General features: G+C 36.0%; 1 protein-coding gene across 2 annotated transcripts; it reads left to right on the top strand.

The window, feature by feature from the left end:
- Positions 1-1,598: 1,598 nt before the first annotated feature.
- skap2 (src kinase associated phosphoprotein 2) lies at positions 1,599-21,889 on the top strand. Of its 2 annotated transcripts, XM_079445402.1 has the most exons (13): positions 1,599-1,855; positions 2,544-2,649; positions 2,749-2,774; positions 5,676-5,774; positions 8,552-8,632; positions 8,722-8,805; positions 8,897-9,021; positions 9,110-9,173; positions 9,276-9,389; positions 9,578-9,655; positions 11,860-11,975; positions 20,191-20,293; positions 21,599-21,889. In XM_079445402.1, the coding sequence occupies exons 1-12, from the start codon at positions 1,816-1,818 to the stop codon at positions 20,281-20,283; spliced, it is 1,026 nt and encodes a 341-aa protein (XP_079301528.1). In that variant the 5' UTR covers positions 1,599-1,815; the 3' UTR covers positions 20,284-20,293; positions 21,599-21,889. The 2 variants fall into 2 exon arrangements, with proteins under 2 accessions (XP_079301528.1, XP_079301529.1); XM_079445403.1 differs by lacking the exon at positions 2,749-2,774 and having other exon boundaries at positions 1,789-1,855; positions 2,544-2,661; positions 5,662-5,774.
- The last annotated feature ends 1,231 nt before the right edge of the window (positions 21,890-23,120 follow it).

Raw genomic sequence — 23,120 nt, 5'->3', positions numbered from 1 at the left:
CTGAGCAACCTAATCCCCCAAAGGCCAAGGGGCAAAAACACCATCTCATCCATCACAAAGCTGAACTTCACAGATACCCCTGCACCCTACAGGCAGTGCGAATTACAGTGGCAAGAGCGTGCCCTCAGATGTTCTTCCTTCGTGTTCGGAGGCTGTTCAGGTGGTCTGATTCAGATGTGACTTACCTGTCACATCTCATAGTACTTGCTGGTGACCTCACCCATCTCAGGTATGTTTTCTAGGCTAGTGTGTCTTCATGTAGCTGCCATAAACCTTACATTCAGTTGTTTTGGGGCAATGAAGCAATTCTTCTCTACCAGCTATCTGAATCCAAAGCAAAGGCAAATGTTACAGGCTCAAGTCACAAGGCTTGCAAGAAAAAAAGGAATGATTCTGAATGTGGCAGTCAGTGGTTTCCATATGCACAAGCATGACAGTGCTGGCCACTGTCGACCAAACATGATTAAAACATTGTTTTACCCTAGAAAAAACAACAAAGTATAATGCTAAAACTCTGGGATGAAGAGAAGTACAATATGTCTAATTCAATAAAGATGATGATTACTGGTTATGATTATACTGATGTAAAACTGCATTTAAACACTCACACACATTCCTCCCTTTGTGGGTTGGGGGCCAGAAGCTGAGACGTGTGAACTGAGGTGAGTCCAGATCAAACAGGTTCGGCTGAGGAGCATGAGATATGGAGCTGCTCCCCTCTCCTTCAAAAGGTCAAAGGGCACTTCACCTCTCTTTCCTCCTCCACACCAGATGGATCTGTGGCCAGGTCAAATGAGGTTCAAGCAGTGCTCAAGCCAAGCATACAAGCAGCAGGATGTCAGTGTTGAATATCAGCCAATATTTTCATAAAGCAAAATTAGTCTTTTATTGTTTCATTCCAATGAATATCTGTATTTGCTTATGTGCATAAATATATCACAACAAGGCAAACTATGGATCTAAATATAATGTGCAAAATAACTTGCCGTATTACTTTACAAAATATTTTGGACTCAAAAAACAAATTCCACTCCTTATCATTTTCTAGAAGAGGTATTTTGAGAAGGTGACAGAGTGCAGGTTTGTTGGCAGGGATCTGTTCTCTGCAGCAATCTCTGTGAAAGCGCAGAGGAGTACAGAGAGAGCGCACAGAGCCAGATGGAGATGGATAGCTATGTGTTTTCCTATGAAAGCTGTGCATCACCCCCATTCTTCACCTGTCTCCCTCCTCAGGATAAGTGGGCCCCACTCCAAACAGCAGGCCCATCTAAAAGGGCAGAAAGGTCCTTAGATCCTCTCACTAAAATGCACCAGCAGTGAATACAAATGTACAGAGGGCAACTAAAAAACAGAACATTCATCAGTTACTTACCAAAGACTGGAAATGAAGATTGCCGCTTTGGATAAGGAAGTAGTGAAGCTTCTTGTTTTAGATTCAGATTAGATTAGATCATATGAACATGCTGTATCTTTCCCATCTGTTTTTTCCGCTCTCATGCTAATAAATACATCAAAAGTAAACAGTATCACCGTGAAAGTGAATTCGACGAATAATGCAATAAAATGACTAATGTAAAGTGTATCATTCCTGTCAAATCGTGCACGTAAAACTGGATGAGGAAACGTGTGATTCCCCAGTGCACTGTTTGGGGTGAGCACTCTAGTGTTTCTGCTGGAGCAGGCATAATGAATAATACTGTCTAATTTGAATAGTGGTTTCTGCGGGGCAGGCTATTGCTTCTTCCGTATTTCAAAGTCCATTTTGTAACTTCCGTGTTTCGAAGGCTATCTTGCTGGGTCAAGCGCTTTATCACAATGAGGTCCATCCCGGAAGACTTAACGACGCTCATTTCAGGTACAATCGCAATATTTGATAATACAACAGTTGATAAAGCGAACATTTAGGTCTCGAGCGCAGTCAGAATTGTCTTCAGTTGTAAACTCTACATGTATTTCTGTTCATACTTGGCTGAAAAGAGGAAGTTTAGTCTACCGACAGACTTTGAGAATATTTCCCTGTAATTTAGAGCATAAAGTGGTCTTTCTTTATTTTTTCTAAAGACGAGGCTGGGTGCGAATAGATGTTTTGTGTTGTAACGTGTTGTTTTAATTACTCAACAATAGGTATTAAATTAAATTATGTTGTTAAGATTCAACTGCAGATGAATTTTCAACTTTTTTTCTTGTGCAGTTTTTTTTTTTTTTTAAGTTTGAGTCCTAATACCTGATACCATACCTGTGGGAGACTCCAGTTTAAGATGTATAGATAGTAGCCAGCTAACGTTACACTAGATGGAGATGAGGTTATTAGCTGGCTGACCAGTTACAAAAAGCAGGTTGATAGTTGTTTCTGGCCAAAGATCACCAGCAGGGATGTAGCCTTGCCAGTAAACTATTCACAGTGTCATTAGTTTGGAAAGTTATGTTCCTCAAACATGAAGTGCACCTGTTTGCATAAACCTAGGCTACTTGAGTTGAGGAATTCAAGAAGGGTGAAAATGGCAAAAAGAAGCTACGCTTATAAAAACAGTGTCTGTTTTCAGATCTGGAAACTTTTTTAACCGACGTCCTTAAAGGGGAGAATTTGAGCAAGAAAGCAAAAGAGAAAAAGGATGCCTTTATCAAGCGCATTAAAGATGTGAAGACGAGGTACCACCGAATGTATTCGTGTAATAGCTATTACCTTATATGTTTGTGACTCTATGCTGATATAGTATTCAACAAAAATCCTAATTATTTGTGTTCCAGCTACTCTCAAGATTTCAAAGACAGACGTAAGTTTTGATGTGTTTGTGTTTTGTCCGTGTGTCTGGGGGAGGGGCTTAAATACAAGCATGCTGTAGTAAACTAGTACTTCCCCACAATGCTGTAGGCTAGTGTGTGCTTCAGTGTATCCTGATGCATCATAGTTAGCATTCATTCTGAACATGTGTAAACTCTTCATATGTAAACATCTTTGCATGACAAATATATAATACAGAAACACTGTTTCTTTTCTAATGGCAACACATGAAACAGTGCTTCATAAATAACCTTTAAGTTACCACATAACTGCTCACAGATCAGTTTTGTGTTTCCTACTACACATTTTGGGTTGAGATGTGGGTAGAGTTTGGTATAGCACTTTACAGCAGCACTATTACCACATCACAATGTGAACAGGAAGTTCTTTGCTCAAATTCAACATGATGGCACAAACATATGCATACTTTTTGCTTTGCCTTCATCTTCAATATTAATTATATTTTGAGGGCATGTGATTCAAACAGGCTAGATTGTTACAGGAGATCTGTTTATCTTTCATATTAAAGGAATAATTCAGCCAAAAAATACAAATTTGCTGAAAATGTATTCACCCTCAGGGCATCCAAACTGAGCCTGTTTATTCATCGGAACAGATTTGGACACATTTTGATTACTATCACTTGCTCAACAATGGACCCTCTGTAGTGAATGGGTGCTGTTAGAATGAGAGTCCAAACAGCTGATAAAAACACAATAATCTACAAGCAACTGACACCAGTACATCAGTTAATGTCTTGTGAATCTGCATGTTTTTAAGAAACAAATCCATATTTTTTACTTAAACCCTTTGTTTTAGTTATACTATCCATAATATTGCTTTCTCCAGTGGAAAAGCCATCTTGTCTGAATCAGGAGAGAAATATGAACTGATAAATCACCTTTTATAAGTGAAAACAGTCCAACACAGTTCTAAACAAATATGTTGCTGGATTTGGATGTGAGCGGATAACAGGGGATGGACTCACTGGAAAAAGCAGTATTAAGTAGGATAAACGTAAAAAAGTGATGTTAAATACAATATTAATCTCTCACACAAAAATATTTAATTTTATTTTAAATGACAAAAGCATTTCAATTAAGATATACATCATTCAATTCAAAAAGTCTGACTGTGCTTAATGGGTGCATTTGTGAACCCTTTAAGCATACCCCTGTTCCCATTAACCTCACATCATGATTTATTAAAAAGTTTATTTTAAGGAAAATGTTTAAAGAATAATTGAAAAATATATATTTTTTGAAGGTACAAAGTCAATCACAAAAAAACAGAACACTAAAATCAAGGCATTCAGTTTGATCAGTTATATATTCATAGTGAAGTGTCATTTAAGCACATTATGAAGCTTCCTTTAAATGGATGTCAACTTCTCTATAGTGTCTTAAGGCTGGAATACACTACACGATTTTTGTCCTGATTTTCCACCGATGTACAGTCTGGAGAAGTTGATGCCAGTCAGATTTGTGTTGACAGAATCCATAGAAAATCAATTCACTTAACTTAAAGTGACAACCATCAGTGAAAATGTAAAGTCTGTTTATGAAGTATTTACATAGATGTTCAGTGTGGAAGAGCTTAAAGAGAGCGCTCTGAGCTTAATGGGAGCAGCAACAATTTTTAATACATTTCATGTAATATTTATTAAAATGCCAGGATTTTGCTAAATAAATAGTCTAGGTCATGTATTAAGTTCATACATATTTTAATTTGAACAACTAAGATTAACAATATCTATGAAATTATACTTTTTCTTATTGATGTCACACTGAAGCTGTGTGATGTTCATAGTAGTGCACCTTTTAAGCTCAACTTACAATAAAATTCTTTACAAGTCTTTAAAAATTACAGCAGTATGAAACCACAGACCAGCATTAAACTGTAAATTCATTATATTATGGATGTAAAAGTACAAGCCAGTAATGCCTGTGAAGTTATATATTAGCGTAGCACACAATCTTATACAGCTAGTCCGCTAACTGTGTTCTGTAGCATCTGCGCTATGTTGCTAAAACAATCTTTTGGATCTAATGTAATTATTTCCCACATCCAAGTTCCAGGTTATAATATGCAAAATTCTGAACATTAATCTCTTAATTTTACAGTAAGTAGTGAAACGTACCCAAAATAAAGGCTTAAACATCTAAAAAATGCACATTTAAGGGGCTCCTCTTTTGGTGAAAGTTTCCAGACAGCTTTCAAAATGGCCGCCAGACAGAGTGAACACATGGAGACTCTCAGTGTGCAATGATCTGATAGACTTGAAATTACAGGAGGTATGTTGTAACAAACATATCAATTGGTTACGACATCAAGTATAATACATTATTTTTTCTTTTTATAATCTGAGCTGAAATATGGAAGTGTGCTTAATGGGTACTTGAGCTTAATAGGTACGTTTACCCTATTAATTAAATAATAGATTGACGTTGTGTGAATTATTGCAATGTTTATATCAGCTTGAACTCTCATTCTGATGGCACCCATTCACTGCAGTGGATACACTGAGCAAGTGATGTAATGCTAAGCTTTTTCCAAATCCATTCAGTTGAAGAAGCAAACTCATCTACATTTTGAATGGCCTGAGGGTGAGTATATTTTAAGCATGTTTTCATTTTTAGGTGAACTGTTCCGTTAATATCCCAAATCTCTGCAAAGCGAGTGCCACTCAAAGCTGCCTGTGACTGGGAGATCAATGGTTTAAGCATACTTCATACTACCTCCCAGGCACCATGTCCGAATTCCTGTGCTGTCAGATATCATATCTGCAAGCAAAATACGTAATATCTGAATCAGACAGTCTTAATGTGTCTTGCTGGTGGAGGTTTGAAAATGTGGCCTGTTTGAGAATGCTGATGAAGACTCTGTTGTGTAGGAGATGAAGAGTTTCCAGAGCCTGATGAAGCGGACACCAATGATGGTGGATCACTGCACTCAGAACAGACTGACAGAGATGAGGAAAGCGCTTATGATGGTGAGTGGAAAACTGTGATTTTTTAAAAAATGTCACAAGAGAAGAGAAGAATGGAGCATCTGCAATTCTTTTAGAAGAACTTGTGAGACAGGAATATCACATGACACAGTACTGTAACCTTGAATTCTCTTCTGGAAGTCAAAAGAAAAGTTTGTAATTGTGAGTACTATGAAAGAATCACTGCAGTCTATTCTGTAACAGATTGCATGTACAGAATGCACATAAATTAAGAAACAAAAAGCATTTCTCTCACTTATTTCTTTTTACTTATCATCTTTTCTGCAGCCTCAACTGTCATAACACAGTATCATTGTGGCAGTCCTTTGTCATGTCCTGTCTAGGATTTTTTAGTAGTGGTAGAAGAACACAAAAGCTGAATGAGGTGCTTGAAAGACTGATGTAACCTGGCAACAGGCTCAGGAACAGTTTGAAGGCACAGACGTCAAGGGTTTAGCACTCTTTTGTCTCTGAGCAAATGGTTTATGGTCTGCAGCCCAGACAATGCCGCCCACAGCCAATGTCAATTCAGGCTTCTGTTTTATTAGCATCTGCTAAATTAATGCTAGTGGTAGAATTTACATTTAAGGAAATCCAGCTCAGCCGACTCATTCCGAATTATGCATCATATTTGATTATTGCATTTAGAAACTTACATAATGAGGAGTGTAGGATGCAGGCCGAGAGTGGTTTGTGTGTATGTATATGGTAGGAAGAGGTTTACTGCTGGAGTGCAGTCATGTGTTTTATAGGTCCTTTTGCCCTGTGCTTGCCAAAGTGAACAGCTGTTTAGCTCCAAGATGGGATTGAAGCCTGTTATAGTGTACACTGCAGAGCCTAGGCGAATCAAAATGGCATTTGGAGGTTGACCAAAAAGTTATTTGAGACTATTTATTTTGGACAAATGTACTAAAATAAGTGAAGTTATGAGCTTGTGCAACCATAATGCCACTGTTTGGTTAAAGGCAAGGAGTTTGTCATTTAATGGGAGAAGTTTTTTTTTTATAAAAAAAGAAAGTCAAAACAGACAGACACATCTCAGGCTGTATTTGTTGAGAGTCAGAGGCTTCGCCTCTGTCACAGTGCTGAGTTTTTATTCTATTTATATATTCAGCGCATGAAAAGGAAGCTCATTTTATAGCGGAAGGTGAAACATGTTGCCACTGTTTATTTACAGCCTTTTGCAACTACATTCGCAACTTTTGAAGTTAGCATTGTAACATGGATAAAGAACATTCAAAGGGAGTTCATAGTACACATTTTTAGTCATGGCGTATAGTTATGGGTTTGTGTAACATTACCATTCAAATGTTTGGGATCACTATGATTTTTTAAGAAACTTTTATTGAGATTCTTGAAATGGCGGTAAAGACATTGATGATATTACAAAAGATTTCTCTTTCAAATAAATGCTGTTCGTCCAACTTTATATTCATCAAAGAACACTGTATCTCAATTTCCAAACTTCATTAAGAAACAGAAACATTTTCAACTACTGTTAAGAACAGTTTCTTGATGACCAAATCAGCATATTAAAATGATTTCTGAAGATGTATTGAATAAGCTGCTGAAACTTGTCATCAAGAAAAAAATACAAAATTTTAATTATATTAAAATAGATAGAACAAACAGCCATTGTAATAATGTTTCTAAATATTGCTGTATTTGACTGTTTACTTTTTCACTGTTTTATTATTTTTGCTTACACTTTATTTTGATAGCCCACTTTAGGCATTCTACTAACTATAAGTAACTTTGTAACTACGTCAACTACATGTCCACTAATTCTCATTAATTTGCAACTACATGTCTACTAACTCTCAGTAGGTTTAGGGTTAGTAGAATAAGTTGACATGCTTGCAAAGGTTCTCATAGTCAGTATGTTGTATGTTGTGGACCCATCAAAATAACGTGTTAGAAGATATTAAGCAGACAGTCTACTAATACTCTAATGACTGCTAGTTGACATGTAGTTACAAAGTTACTTACTGTTAGTAGAATGTCTATAGTGGACTATCAAAATAGTGTTACCTTATTTTTTTAAGAATCTTATTTTTAAAAAAATCTTTGAACATTAGTATATATAATTATTTTATTTTATTACTTATTTTAAATTTTCACTAAGGAAGATGCAAAAATCTAAGTAATGCTCTACGCCAACGAGTTCTTATTTTCCAAAATGTCATCTTTTTTAATTGTTTTGCCAGTGTTTGCTCTAAAAGACAGCATGATTTATGATTTCTTTGCTAGTGCTTCTACCAGACATTTTAAGAGAAATCCGCTCCAACTCTTGAGGGTGTTTAGTTTGCTTTTCAGAGTCAGCATGTGTCATGCTCCCTTGACAGCACTTTATACATAATTGCAAACATTCCACAATTGCCTGTGTCATTCATAACACTGCTCCGCTCACTCACACTCATTCAGCAATGCAGTGGTAGTGTGTACACAAGAGAAGGGAGGGCAGTGTAAACGAGAGGGGTGGTTTGCTTTGTAAACAGACCATGCATCTGTTTCACACACACTGCTGTACCTGACAGATCGGTGCATGAAACTCTATCCAGGCTTGAATCTCTGCTAACTTTAGTCTCGCTTGACGTCGACCTTTGCTTTCTAAGCCTAAAGGCATGGAAGTAGCTTTCTGGCTGCCTTTACCAAATGTTTTTAATTTGTTGTGAAGGCAGGTGCTCCTCTTTGTGGATTCTTAACCAGCACAGTTAGCACTGCTCATCATAAATAAGCTGAATAAAAAAATATAATAATTTTCTGTTTGTTGAAATCAGGAGTTCAACAGTTACCTCCAGTGGCAGCTCAGGACCTTCAGTCCATTTTAAAGAGTGGCTACCTGGAGAAGCGCAGAAAGGGTAGGTTGCTACATTCACAAACAGGTTGCTCATGAGAATTCTTTTTTAAAAATGTTTTTATAAATAACCCTCCTTTCGACTTCTTATAGATCACAGCTTCTTTGGCAATGAATGGCAGAAGAGATGGTGTGCTTTAAACAACAACATATTCTACTACTATGGCAGTGAGAAAGGTGGGAAAGCTACTGTTTTTGTTGTCACCAATAAATGTAGTCCTGAATTCAATTTCTTTTTTCTGAAATTGGATCATTTTATCTTCACTAGATAAACAGCAGAAGGGAGAGTTTAATATTGTCGGATACACGGTCAAAATGAACAACACCCTGCGGAAAGATGCAAAGCGAGATTGCTGCTTTGAGATCTCTGCTCCAGACAAGCGTGTATATCAGGTCGGTCACCTCTCATAACATGTCTCAAACATGCAGTGTTTATTCATACCCTCAGATCATTATCACTCACAATACCTTTTTGCTGCAGTTTTGTGCTGCATCCGAGAAAGAGGCAAAAGAGTGGGTGGAGCACATTGACTTTCTGATTAAAGGTAGGACTGTACATCAGAAAAACACTGTCACTCTCTAAACTTGGCTTAGCAGGTGTTTGTATGAACAAATTCATCATGTTTTGCATGTGCTTTCACTATCAGACATGGGTGGAGTCATTCCTGAAGATGAAGAAGAGTATGATGACTGCATACTTATGAACCAGTCAACCAATCATTCTGCACCTATTGATGATGACATTTATGAAGAACTCCCTGGTTTGCACCTCAATTTCTTATTTTTTGGTGTATTTGTATTTTATTGTTATTTATTCACTTCTGATGCTGATAATCAGTTATAGTCATGTAAAATCCCCTGAGGGTGGTTCCTGTATGTAATGTGGTAGAAAATGGCTACAGAAAATTGCTCTCCGCTCTGACTGGCACATTTATTCTCTCCCTCTCAGAGGAAGATACACCCCAACCTGTTAAACCAACAGTGACCCTGGCCAACAAACCCCCACCACCATCTACCTCTATGACAGGTAATTACCACTAGGTCACCAGGCCTGTCCATCCACTACCTGCCCTGCTGTCCCATAACACCACACAGACTCCCAGATCTGTCTGGGTGGCTATCATTTCTCTGTCAAACTTTTTTTTTTTATCTTAAAAGGGCAAAGATAGGGGAAAACGAAAAAAAAAGGAGGGATGAGGTCTTGAAATGAAAACAAAAGATAGAATGTGGAAGAGAAGCAATGGATATTGCAGGTACATATGGATTTGGGAGGTTAGCTGGTGAAGTCACACTGATGACAGGAGTAGGAAGTTAGTCTGGACCACAGAGACCTGGAATTTCTTTGCACCGTTTTGTAGTGATACTTAATTTAACAGATTGATGTTTATTTGTTAGACAAATGCTAAACAATACTCTTGCCATCATCTCAGTTATTATTTTAAAATGCTATATTGGTTTATCTGTGCCTGTGAGGGGAAGCATGTATCCTGCCGGGTGCTGGGCACTGGGCAGGGGTTGGTAGGCTCTGGCAGGAAGCTGACTCCATTGGTGCACTGTGGCCCACCATGGCCCTCTACTCCACGCTCACAGCACAGGAAGTCCTGCTGACAGAAGCGATGGCTGAGGCAGGATCTCATGACAGATGCTCAGAGGAGGAGGCCAGCTAGAGCATTAGTGAGAGCCATAATGGGGTGGAATAATACAAGCTTCACAGATCCTGGAAAGCAAGATTATCGTATGAATTTTCCTTATTAGTGTTTGTTTTGTCATTTTTTGATTAGGGCTATTTTGAGTGATGTTTTAAAATCCTGGAAGTGAATGCAATAATGCTGATTCCTGACCAGTGCAGCAGGTGTAATACTAATGCCTGGTTCTTTTAGCATGCAGCCCTGAATAAAACCTTAAGGCAGCAGTGGGTAAGGTTATATTTAGAAAATAATTAGAATAATTTGCCAAATCAGCATAGCTGGGAATCTGCCAGCAATAATGTCTGTTGAAAGATATTTACCTTTAGGGGTATTTTTTTTTTCTTTATATGCAAGCAGTTTTACTAAACACCCACTCATGGTGCCAGTGTAGATTGATAAATATAATGTAAGTATGAATAAATAATACTCTAAACTAAGAGCCAAGAGCAAGGGCAGGTTAAATGTAAACCCAAGAGCATTTTTTTTTGCTTATGGTTTGAGAAATAAATGTTCCTTTGAAAGGGACTGAATCTTTGCTGAAGATTATTTAAAAAAAATCAAAAGCGTTAGAAAAAAAGGGCTTAAAACAAATGTAGCTTGTAATACAAATTACAAGTTAATTTACAACAGTGAGGAGTCTTTCATTAGAGAGTTCTTCAGTATGCATCTCAACTGGCAAGAGCCACAGTTCAGCCATTTATACTCTCTGCTGCCCACTAGTGGATCTTTCCGAGCCAGAAAAACACTGGGGTCTTCAATCAAGAACCCAGGGGCGCCACTATGATCCCTCACCAGGCCCTTGGAATCATCCTAACCTTCCCCGTTACATCGCCCAGCAAGAACCCCTTGGTGGATAAAGAAACTTAGCAGGGCCATATAATAATGTGTGGATAGTTGCATGTTTGTGTATTTACATAAATTTGTATAATGCTTACATCACAAAGCCACTAAAATAATGAATGCATATTAATGAATAGAATCATATGCATAAATTACATTTTAATTTTACTTAAAAATTTTAATATGGATGAGAAAACATTTAGCTGAACATTGAAAATTGTATTTGTGTTTATCACATATGTCTTTTTGCAAAACCTTTTTTGAGATCAAACAATAATCGGTGGAAATAATTAAAGTACATTTTAAAATATGTTACATTAGAAAACAGTTATTTTAAAACTGTACTAACATTATTATTGTTAGATTGTAATAATATTTCACAATATTATCTGTATTTTTGATCAATTAAATGCAGCCTTGGTGAGCATAAGAGACTTTATTTAAAAATGTATTTAAAAAAAAGTTTCTTCTTTTATGGACAGATGAGATGTTCAGAAACCAAACCAACAACCTAACGATCCCCATTTTTACAGCCCTTCATAAATGTTTTGTGATGCATATGTTAAGAGTGTATTGAGTTCAGAACGATGCCTTTAAAAACACTAAATGCTATCATAAATGCTCTATTCATTCTTTAATAATTAAATTCTGTTTTTAAATGATCTTCTATTTAAATGATCTTCTTTTCTTCTATCCCCTGCAGCAGTGAACAAGAGCACAGACTACGCCAACTACTTCCAGGGCTTGTGGGATTGTGCTGGAGAGCATCCCGATGAGCTGTCCTTCAAGCGAGGAGACACTATCTACATCCTCAGCAAGGTAAGACAGGAGCCACGGCCTGGAAACTTCCAGGCTTGCAGCAGTTGTCACAACCCACGTGATTGAGGACAGAAATAATACAGCATGAGGTAATGTTTATTACCCTGCCATCTCAGACGTCAGCAGTAAAAGATGAATTTGCAAAAACATTCAGTTAAATAAATACACTGTGACGTCTGGATAACACATTTGAGTCAGATGCAGAAAGGTTAGTTTTGGGCCTGTTTTGTGCACGAGCGGTGTTCCTGAGTGTGGAAGTGAAGTACACCCTCTCCCTGTGCACAGTGATGGGATTAGTCTTGTCACAACGGAAACCATTTTAGTGCTCTTGGCCCTGAGCAGAGCAGTCTGGCAGCCAGTGGCATTCTGTCACCTCTCTCCACGTCTACCCAGTGCGTGTGCGCGTCTCAGAACTCATTTGTGTGTGGGTATTTCAGCATTGGAAGACGGCTCAATGCCATGTTCAGTGAGGGCAGCCGTAAGCAGACCTTTAGCATAAACACATCTCAGCCAGTCACTATTTATGGCTGTAATGGTAGTCTGTGTTCTCAGGAAACGCTGAATCCACCTCTCTATTCGTACCAGGTGCTGCGGAGAAGTGCGTTTGGTTAAAAACTTCCCGTACCTGTCAGCTCCGATGCGTATGCTGGCTGTGCAGATCTGGGAACTGCCCATGGGGTTTGTACCTGGCTAACAGAATAAGCTCGATACCTCTCAGGGCTACTTAAAACAGGTCAGGCTGCTCCGTTCCCAGAAACAAACTCGGTATCTTGCGGTTTGTCTACTTAGCACCGTTGCTCTTCAGAGAAAGAACTGGAAAGTTGAATCGTGTTTGTGCTTTCTCCTTTAGAAGAGAGGTTTTGAGGTATTGACATTATGCTGGTGTTTATGAATAATGGTAGGGAAACTTGTGGGTCAAGGACATACTATATAAGTGTCCATGATCTAGTTTAAAGCTAGTGACAAATTCTTATATTCTTTGTATTCATGTTGGCTTCATATAGTTTTGAAAAACTTTAATACCATTTTCAGGAAAAGTTTCAATGTATAATGTGGCACAAACATCAAGTTTGTTTCTTTTCCGTTTATTTAACCAGGAAGCATCTTAATAAATATATTTTTTACAGTCACAGACTGGCAGGAGACAGATTAATCAATTATAGAAAACACAGAGTTTAAAAAATAATTCTAATATGAATTCATTTATAAACAACTATCTAAAACTAATCTAAAATTATTGTTATTAGTTCAAGTAAGAATAATAACATATTTTCCATACAGGTTGAATATATGTTTGTGTACACAGATTATTATCCTCACAGTAAATTATCATAGATAGACAGATTTTTTTAAAATTAAGATAAAATGTGATTATATAAATGTCAAGAATTATTCTTTCATAAATATCAAGTTTTCTAGGAGTTGTGCCACATCAAATTTTACAACCTGAACTAACCTTGCCTTATCTTGAACTATGTGATTATTGACCTTGACACACAAGTCATGAAGATCTGCAGGGGTCCTCTCTGAGATATCTCTTACTGTTTTTTTGTTTTCTGCTTGTTGATTGTCTTTGGTTTTGTAGACAAAAGTAAAAAAAAAATCAAAAGCTTTATAAATAAAAAAAAGGCTTAAAACAAATGTAGCTTGTAATACAAGTTACAAGTTAATTTACAACAGTGAGGAGTCTTTCATTAGAGAGTTCTTCAGTATGCATCTCAACTGGCAAGAGCCACAGTTCAGCCATTTATACTCTCTGCTGCCCACTAGTGGATCTTTCCGAGCCAGAAAAACACTGGGGTCTTCAATCAAGAACCCAGGGGCGCCACTATGATCCCCCACCAGGCCCTTGGAATCATCCTAACCTTCCCCCGTTACATCGCCCAGCAAGAACCCCTTGGTGGATAAAGAAACTTAGCAGGGCCATATAATAATGTGTGGATAGTTGCATGTTTGTGTATTTACATAATTTTTTATAATGCTTACATCACAAAGCCACTAAAATAATGAATGAATATTAATGAATAGAATCATATGCATAAGTTACATTTTAATTTTACTTAAAAATGTTAATATGGATGAGAAAACATTTAGCTGAACATTAGATTTGGTTAAAACTAGCTTAAAAGTTGTATTTGTGTTTATCACATATGTCTTTTTGCAAAACCTTTTTTTGAGATCAAACAATAATCGGTGGAAATAAATAAAGTACATTTTAAAATATGTTACATTAGAAAACAGTTATTTTAAAACTGTACTAACATTATTATTGTTAGACTGTAATAATATTTCACAATATTATCTGTATTTTTGATCAATTAAATGCAGCCTTGGTGAGCATAAGAGACTTTATTTAAAAATATATATTAAAAAAAAGTTTCTTCGTTTTTTGGACAGATGAGATGTTAAGAAGTGAAGCAATTTAATTGTTTTACTTAATATTTTAAGAAAGGTTTAGGATTAAGCTAAAGTACTTAAATGGATTGTTCAACCAAAACTGAAATATTGTCATTTACTCATCTGTAGTTCCTAACCTGTATGGCTTTGTTTCTTATGCAGAACACAGAAGAAGATATTTTAAACAATGTTTGTAACCATTGTTACATTGGTGACCATTGACTTCCATTGTATGGACAAAAAGCACAGAATCATTTCTCAAAATGTAGCCTAATTATTTATGTTCCACAGAAGAAAGTAAGTCATGCAGGTTTGGAACGGAAGGTTCTGGAGCTTTGAAAGAATTTTCATTTTTGGTTTAACTATTCATTTAATCCTTTTTTTAAAAGTCTTATTTAAAAAAAAATTCAATATTAAATCAGCACAATTGTATTATCTTGAGATTTCTGAATTTATACCACTCAAAAATGATCTAAATGAATTTTAATACAAAAATTAAAAAGTATCAATTATGTATGAATTATATATTTATTTTATTTTTATTTTTTAAATAAATTAATAACTAGTACAAAATAAAGTGTACCCTCATTGACCCTGTGTATGGGAGTTTGATTCTAGTATTTCAGTCTTGTCACTCTAGTATCTTCAGCCTGTTATTGGAACATGAGCTGATGTGCGTCAAAAGAATATTTATCGCTTTAAGAGTATGAGATAGCAGTTTAAAATCTTGCTTGACTGACATTCTTTTAATAAACAAAATTCTAATCAAAAAAGTATAATCAGTAATGGTACCATATTTGGTTGATAGAAGTGGGTGGCTGTATGGGATAGCAATCTATACCAAATATCACTGCCCTATATGTCAACAGCAGCTACAGACTAGAGCAAAAGGATTTAAAAGTTAATGTAATAAACCTTTTTTTTTCTTTAAATGACTGGTATCTGTCTGCCACATCTATTTATTTATTTTTTCATGTGACCTGACAGCTTCATCTGAGCTTTTTAGGAGGGCTGAGATAAAACCCTCCTAAATAAGGCCTTGCCATACCAATATGTGATGTCATCTAATGTGATCCATTAAGTAATGGTGAAAGTTTAGGTCTCCAGAAGTGATGGCACAGGAAAGAAGCTGACACAAAGAACTGCTGAATACAGCTTTCCATAATTCTACCCAATTTATTTATATTCGTTTTACTAGAGACACAGAAATGTGCAGCAGAAAGATAATGTATCTTCAGGAGAAATAGAGATGACATCCCAATTTCACCAGTAGCTAAAAAGCCATAATTTGTAATGGATATATAAAGCATGCCAATGGGTAAATTATCTCATTCTGTTAAAAGTCAGCAGGCTGTCAGAAAATGACAGAATATGGTCTGAATGGGATCCAGGGGTGACTGCGTTTTTCAGAACAAGTCTGCCATCTAGTGGCTAGAATGAGTGCAGTGGCATTTTTTTTTAATAACCAAAAGAAAATTAGCTTTTTGAAAGACATATGTTTTTGGGATTTTTTTTTAAATATATATATTTCACATATGCTCTTCCTTTATTTATTTGTTTATTTTTATTGATTCTAACGTTTTAATGTAGTCTGATTCTGGTTGGTTGGAATGGAATTGAAATTGTAAAAAGCATTGTCTCTTTACAAATAATAACATAAAAAAACAACCACATTAAATCACAAGGCACTTTTTTTAAACAAAAAACCCACACTGTTAAATCCCATTTTATAAAATATGCATGAAATGTATTGCACTGCATAAAAGAGATAAGCCTAAACCCTTCATGTTGCCAAACGATGCTGGGAAAGAACTGCTCGACACAGTCCAATGATGCTGTGTCGTATTTGTGCCGTTTTATGGGCACTACACGGCTTGGTTTACCATGAATATTGCAGGCGCTCTTTTGTAGCGTAGCCCCTTCCCCCTTTCTTCAACCAGGCTTGTGGATGACCGTAAAGCCGGTGTGGGTTTAGTGTCCAGCTGTGGCTCACAGGCCATTCAGAGCAGTCTGGGGAACAAGCCAGTGGGGCTATTAGTGGCCTACCTTCTTCCCCTTGGCCATGCAGCAGCTGCAAGTCTAACACCCCCCCCTCCATTTACCCCCCTGTCCAGACCCTCAGCGGCTCTGAAAGGGTATTGACCATCAGACCAGGGGGAGGTGTCAGGGCCCTAAATCACACACACCACACTCTCTTCTTTTCAAAGCAGGCCAGTGTGTGCTGTAAAGGATGCTTGGTCAAAATAGTGCGTCACATGGTCTGTCTGGGGCCCAGAAGCATTGTAAAACCTGAAAACCCGCATAATTTCAGTGGCATAATATGCAAATTTTAATTGTGCAGGATTTAAATTATTCACCTTATATCAAGATATTTCAAAGGTCATTTTAGTCCACTAAAGGTTAATTTAGGAAGTCTAAGTGACCTTACATGTCGACTTCCTTAGAAAGGCGCTGGATAGTCGTGTGTGGGCATGTAGGAGGAGTGTGAGGTCTGCATTGGTTTCCTGTTGCAGACGTATTTGTGACCCTCACCTTCTAATCTGACCCTCTTGCACGCGCACATATTCGCACACACACGGCACCCGGCGCTGCCCTGTCAATGGGGTGTGTCTGTATCAAAGGACAGCTACAGGAAGTTTCCGCTTCACCCCTTCACATGTGTACTTCCTGTCTCGTTTCACACAGGCTGGACAACTGCCCAATATTTGGCGGCTTGAGGTGTGTGAATCTTGGACTTTAACATGGACGTTAATCTCTGTTTTAAGAACAGCAGAATCATTTGTTTCTGAAATTACAATATTGTTCAGAAGTTTTAGTAAGATTTTAAAAATTAATACTTTTAACATATCACTTTCATATTACTTGCATAATTTGGCTGCTATATACTGTGGGGGGGGTTTCTATATACTTTATATATATATTTTAATGCCACGTTATATTTTAACATTATATTTAAATATGTATATACATATAAAATATTGTATAAAACAATATACAAAACATATTTTTAATTTAAAAATGTTTAAAATTATTAAATAAAAATGTATTAATTATTAAGCATCATATGGGAAAATATTAATTATTACAAATCATTATTAATCATTAAAATGTATTTGTTTAGCACAGTGGTTCTCAATCAGAGGATCAGGGAATATATATATATATATATATATATATATATATATATATATATATATATATATATATATATATATAATTTCTTTATTATTATTATTATATTCATTTCAATATATGTTATAATACAGTATATCATGTATGTATATTAAATATATTATAAATATTTTAAATGTCTATGTTAAAATAAAAATTATAATCTAAATGAAAATGCTAAGAACACAAAATCAAGGTATGAACAGAAATTTAATTCATTAAATTGTTTTTAATATGTCAAGAACATATAGGTCTTGACATTTCTGGAATCAATTAATTTAATATATCAATGCTCCCAGTTTCTGTTAAGTCTGAAAACAGGCAGCTTAAAAAACACCTGATCTACAGCCCTGACTTTATTAGAACATATAAATGGAATATGTTCTAAATTATATTCCAAATCTAAGCTTTACAGATAATGAAAGATTTATTGAAATCTGTGGTCTTTCAGCAAAGTTGTTCTTTTTAGTTTTGGGAGGAGGTCAGTGCACACTGAGGACAGTTGGTGGTGGAGAGATGCTCTCCATTACAGTGTGTGTGTCTGCGGCAGCTGTCAGCAGCTGCATAACCAGACCTGTGTTTTATAGTCAGATACGTGCATGCAGGCAGTAAGAGGTTTGCTGGCCAGAGCTGAGCACTACATTATACAGCAGGAATCACTTAGGCTGCCGGGGTCAAGTAGGGGCCCACAAACTTCATATTTAACTTCAGATGGGGTATGATTCAAACCTCATTGCTCTTTCTGAACCATACAGAGCGAGATTTTTTTTCTCCGACAGTGAGGTGAAGGATGAAGGTAGACGAGCAGTGAGTGTCTTGTCAGCTTTAGGGAGATCAAAGACTTGAATGTCAGAGAGAAAAAAGTGCCATAAATGTCAGTCATAGTACACTGGATTGAGATGTTTCAGAGTTTCACTAGCTGACCGTTTTTTAAGTACAACAAATGAGTGTTTATGTGGGAACTTTCAAAAACATGCAGAGCTGAGGTTGCAGATTGGCAACCTGGGCCCCCTGATGAGTGAGGGCCCCATTAAGGTCCTCTATACTGCCGTACAAAGGCAAAGCACAGGAACTACACCAAAGCTAAAACTCTAATTGATTTGATTGATTGTTTACTTGAGCCAAACCTGTCTGTCACATAGACAGTTCATAGAGACCCCATTTCAGTCATAACTCAATTTTGACGAAAAGTATCACTGCCTAGAATTTTTTATAAAAAAATGTATTTGAACATTTCGATGCCAAGGACTTCCAGATATGATGAATGCCTGGACCCCTTCCTAAAATATAAGGCAGCTATATTTTCAAGCGTATAAATTGGTATTAAATTAAGTGTGATTTTAAAAACAACAAATTAATTGTTTCTGAGATTACAGTACCGTATTTATAATGTTTCAAAATATTTCTATTTTTAATAAATGCTGGTCTTTTGAATTTTATATTCATCAAAGAATCCTAAACAAAAAGTATGTGTTTCCTCAAAAATATTAAGCAGTACAACTTTTTTGACCATTGATAATAAAAAAATGTTTTATTGAACACCAAATTTGCTTATTAGAATAATTGTTCATTTTAATTTGAATAATGTTTCACAATATTGTTGTTTTAACTGTATTTATGATTAAATAAATGCAGCCAGCATTGGAGAACATAAGAGACTTTTTTCAAAAACATCAAAAAAACTTACCAACCCATACTTTTGAATAGTAGTGTGTATAATTGTCTTTTATATATTTTTTATTTTAAATCAGTTCAATTGGTTATATCTTTTAAAATAGTTACTTTTTATTAAGCTGATATTTTATCAGAAATGAACATATTATATTATGCACACATTAACGCTGACAGCCCTAAAATACATTTTCTAGTGAACCCTCCAGCACCCACTTGCAGTTCAGTGGGGGTCCCCAGAACCCAGTGGTATCTAGCTCCTCCAAAGGTCTGCTGGAAAATGGAGTTTTATACAGCAGTTTCAGTGTGTCCATAGTTCATTTCAGTCCAATCTCCTCTCCCTGCTTCCCTCCATTCTCCTTTTTGCAAGAAAGCACGATGTGGCGTGATCGATCTGCTTCAGTATAACCCCAAAGTTTAGAAGGCGTCTGTGAGAAACAGAGAAGTATCGTGGATGTGGAGAAAACGCAGGGTTTAGTGGCTTTGAAGTGAATGGCACCGTGTGATCTGTTTGTAATTATGGCATAAAGGAAGAGAGAGATGGATGGATGGATCTTATCTGCTTCTTATCTTTATGGCTATCTTTTCCATGAGCTGGAGAAGAGCTGATCTGTGTCTGTACGGGAAGAAAAGGACTCTGTCCTCCGGCTCGCAGATCTGTTGTGCTTCATACGAAATATATCACCCGTTCACATTCTCTTGTGTAATCTTTATAGGTCCTATGGGCCTTGTGTCCTTGAATTGGCCTTGGAAAGACAGACAGGAGGTTGGGAGGGAGACAGAATGGGGGGTAGGGGGGATAGAGACAGTATGAGAAGAAAATGAAGTAAAACCTGAAGATGAGCGGGTAAATGAACTATATATTGACAGATTTCATTCCCCTGAGCGTTGACCTATGAGATTTGACTTTGCTGATTGTGTCTCAACAGTGAGTGAGTTTAATGAACGTTGGTTATGTTTTTTTATCTTATTCCAGGAGTACGACATGTTTGGCTGGTGGGTGGGGGAGATGAAAGGGGCCATCGGAATTGTGCCTAAGGAGTATCTGCTTGAACTGTACATGCTTTAAACGGTCTGAGGTGAGTAAATGATCCTGGAATGACAGCTGATAAACCTAAGCTCTTTATATATATATATATATATATATATATTTATACACTGTAAAAAAAATTATGTTTTTTTTTAAGGGAGTCTCTTCTGCTCATCAAGGTTATATTTATTCGATCAAAAATACAGAAAAAACAGTAATATTATGAAATCTTATTGCAATTTCTAATATTGGTTGCTTATTTTAATATACTTTAAAATAGAATTTATTTTTGTGATGCAGCGCTGAATTTTCAGCATTATTACTCCAGTCTTCAGTGTCACATGATCCTTCAGAAATCATTCTAATATGCTGATTTATTATGAGTGTTGAAACTGTTGTGCTGCTTCATATTGTTTTTTGGAACATGTGATACTTTTTTCTTTCATTCTTTCATGAATACAAAGTTAAAAAGAGCAGCAATTTTTGTGTTACAATATACAATGCTATTCAAAAGTTTGGGGTCAGTAATAAAAAAAGAAAAAAAAGAAATGAATACTTTGATTCAGGAGGGATGTGTTAAATGAATAAATGTCATAGTAAAGACTTATATTGTTAGAAAAGATTTCTATTTTGAACAAATGCTGCTCTTTTTATCTTTGTATTCATCAAAGAATCAAATAAAAAAGTATCACATGTTCCAAAAAACAATATGAAGCAGCACAACAGTTTCAACACTCATAATAAAACAGCATATTAGAAGGATTTCTGAAGGATCATGTGACACTGAAGACTGGAGTAACGATGCTGACAATTCAGCGCTGCATCACATTCTATTTTAAAGTATATTAAAATAGGAAACCAATACTAGAAATTGCAATGTTTTCACAATATTACAGTTTTTTTCTGTATTTTTGAACGAATAAATACAGCCTTGATGAGCAGAAGACTCATTTAAAAAACATTAAAAATCTTATTGATCCCAAACTTTTGAGCAACAGTGTGTGTGTATATATATATATATATATATATATATATATACATACATACATACATACATCATACATACACATATACATATATGTATATGTGTATATGTATATGTGTGTGTATGTGTGTGTGTATATATATATATATATATATATATATATGTGTGTGTGTTTGTGTGTGTGTGTACATGTGTGTGTGTGTGTGTATATACATATATATATGTGTGTGTGTGTATACATATATATACATATATGTGTTATGTATGTTTGTTTTTTAATATTTGTCAAATTTACTATCAGTTTCTATCTATTTCCAAGTGAATCCTGCTCCATTTTTGTTTGAATTGTACATTTTTGTTAATTTCTAGGGACCTCTGATGGCCTGCTGTTGTAGCTTCATGTTCCAGAAGCCGCTGTCTCTTTCTGTGTGTTTCTATTATTCTGTGTGATATGTTAAGCAAACTGCCAGTTCAAAAGCACAAGTGATTGTAAAATACATGAAGGATGTGAAGCTTATTTTTTGCTAATTATTTAATTATCACGTGCTGGCTGAGTGAATGTAACCCCCCCCCCCCCCCCCCCCCCCCCTTTTTTTTTTTGTCTTTCAAAGGCATTCAATTTTAGGTAAAAAGTGTATGAAATAAAGCTTGTGTGTTCACAAAACGTTCTGGAGTCTTTTTTTTAGCAGTTTGTATTCTAGCCACCAGGTGGAAGCAGCGTATAACGCTCTTTGTAGTGAGATTGAGTCAAATAATTTCAGAGCAGATGTGGAATGTCTTTATTTGAGACTTCATTTGATTCCTCCACATGTTTCTACATAGCCTGTAAGTGCTGTTTGTACCTACAATCACGATGCTGCAGTATAACGAACTAATGGGAAACAAAATCTCTGACCTTTTTATGCAGAACATAACAAACGAATCAAATAGCAGTTATTCAGATGTGGAATTAATTATCTGCTGTAGGAGAACTGTTTGGCATATGGGATGGTAGCTTCATGGACCGCTGCGTTGACATCCACAGATATCTGGGCACTGAAGTGAGAAACTTAATTAAAACACATGTCAGGCCGTTACCTTCTCTGCCAAGAAGAATGTATCCAAACGAAGTGTTACTATTTGCATATTAACTTGCTCAGTCAAGCTTCACACAATAAATACTAAAGACATTTTAATTTGATCATTACATAACACTGTTGATAAACAATTAGACTTGGGCCTGATTTTAAAGTTGAGCAGCATGGAATAATTTCAATCAAATGTTAACACCATGTTTAGCTAATATATAACCTTTTCGGGTTTTTAAAACATCTTCAGACAGATCTGAGAATACTAGAATCTCACGAAGAAATTTTTATCATATTTAATACCAAAATCTGAAGAGATAATATGGTCACAATTTATTTTAAGGTCCAGTTTTCAATATTAACTAACAATTCACTATGACTTTTGCCTCCTAATTACTGCTTATTAATAGTTAATAATGTAGTTGTTAATGTTATTGGGTAGGATGCAGGATGTAGAATATGGTGATGCGGTATATCTGCTTTATAAGTACTAATAAACAGCCAATATGCTAGTAATGTGCATGCATAAGCAACTAATTAATAGTGAATTAGTCCCTATACTAAGTGTTACAGGGAATATCAGAGTTATATTTTATATTCAGAATAAATTCAGCTAAATAAATAAATATGCCAGAATAAAAAAAAAGTACTAAAATTATATTTTTTATAATTTATATATTATATTATATTATAGGCCTACTCTTAGCATTAGCCTACTTTTTCTTTACTCTTTAGCTGTGTTTCCTGATAATTTACTGGAATGGTGAAATCTGGAACACTGTGACTTTCCTGATTGAACTCGTCCAGTCTGTTAAAGAATCAGC

This window comes from Barbus barbus, assembly GCF_936440315.1.
Source record: "Barbus barbus genome assembly, chromosome: 21".
Lineage (NCBI taxonomy): Eukaryota > Metazoa > Chordata > Actinopteri > Cypriniformes > Cyprinidae > Barbus > Barbus barbus.
This window is presented reverse-complemented; position numbering and strand designations above follow the sequence as displayed.

Bases quoted from the DNA above. Each gene is read 5' to 3' on its own strand.
- skap2 (XM_079445402.1), top strand. From the start codon at position 1,816: ATGAGGTCCATCCCGGAAGACTTAACGACGCTCATTTCAG. The intron at 8,806-8,896 runs GTGGGAAAGCTA...TATCTTCACTAG, and splicing joins CTACTATGGCAGTGAGAAAG to ATAAACAGCAGAAGGGAGAG. The intron at 9,174-9,275 runs GTAGGACTGTAC...TTTCACTATCAG, and splicing joins CATTGACTTTCTGATTAAAG to ACATGGGTGGAGTCATTCCT.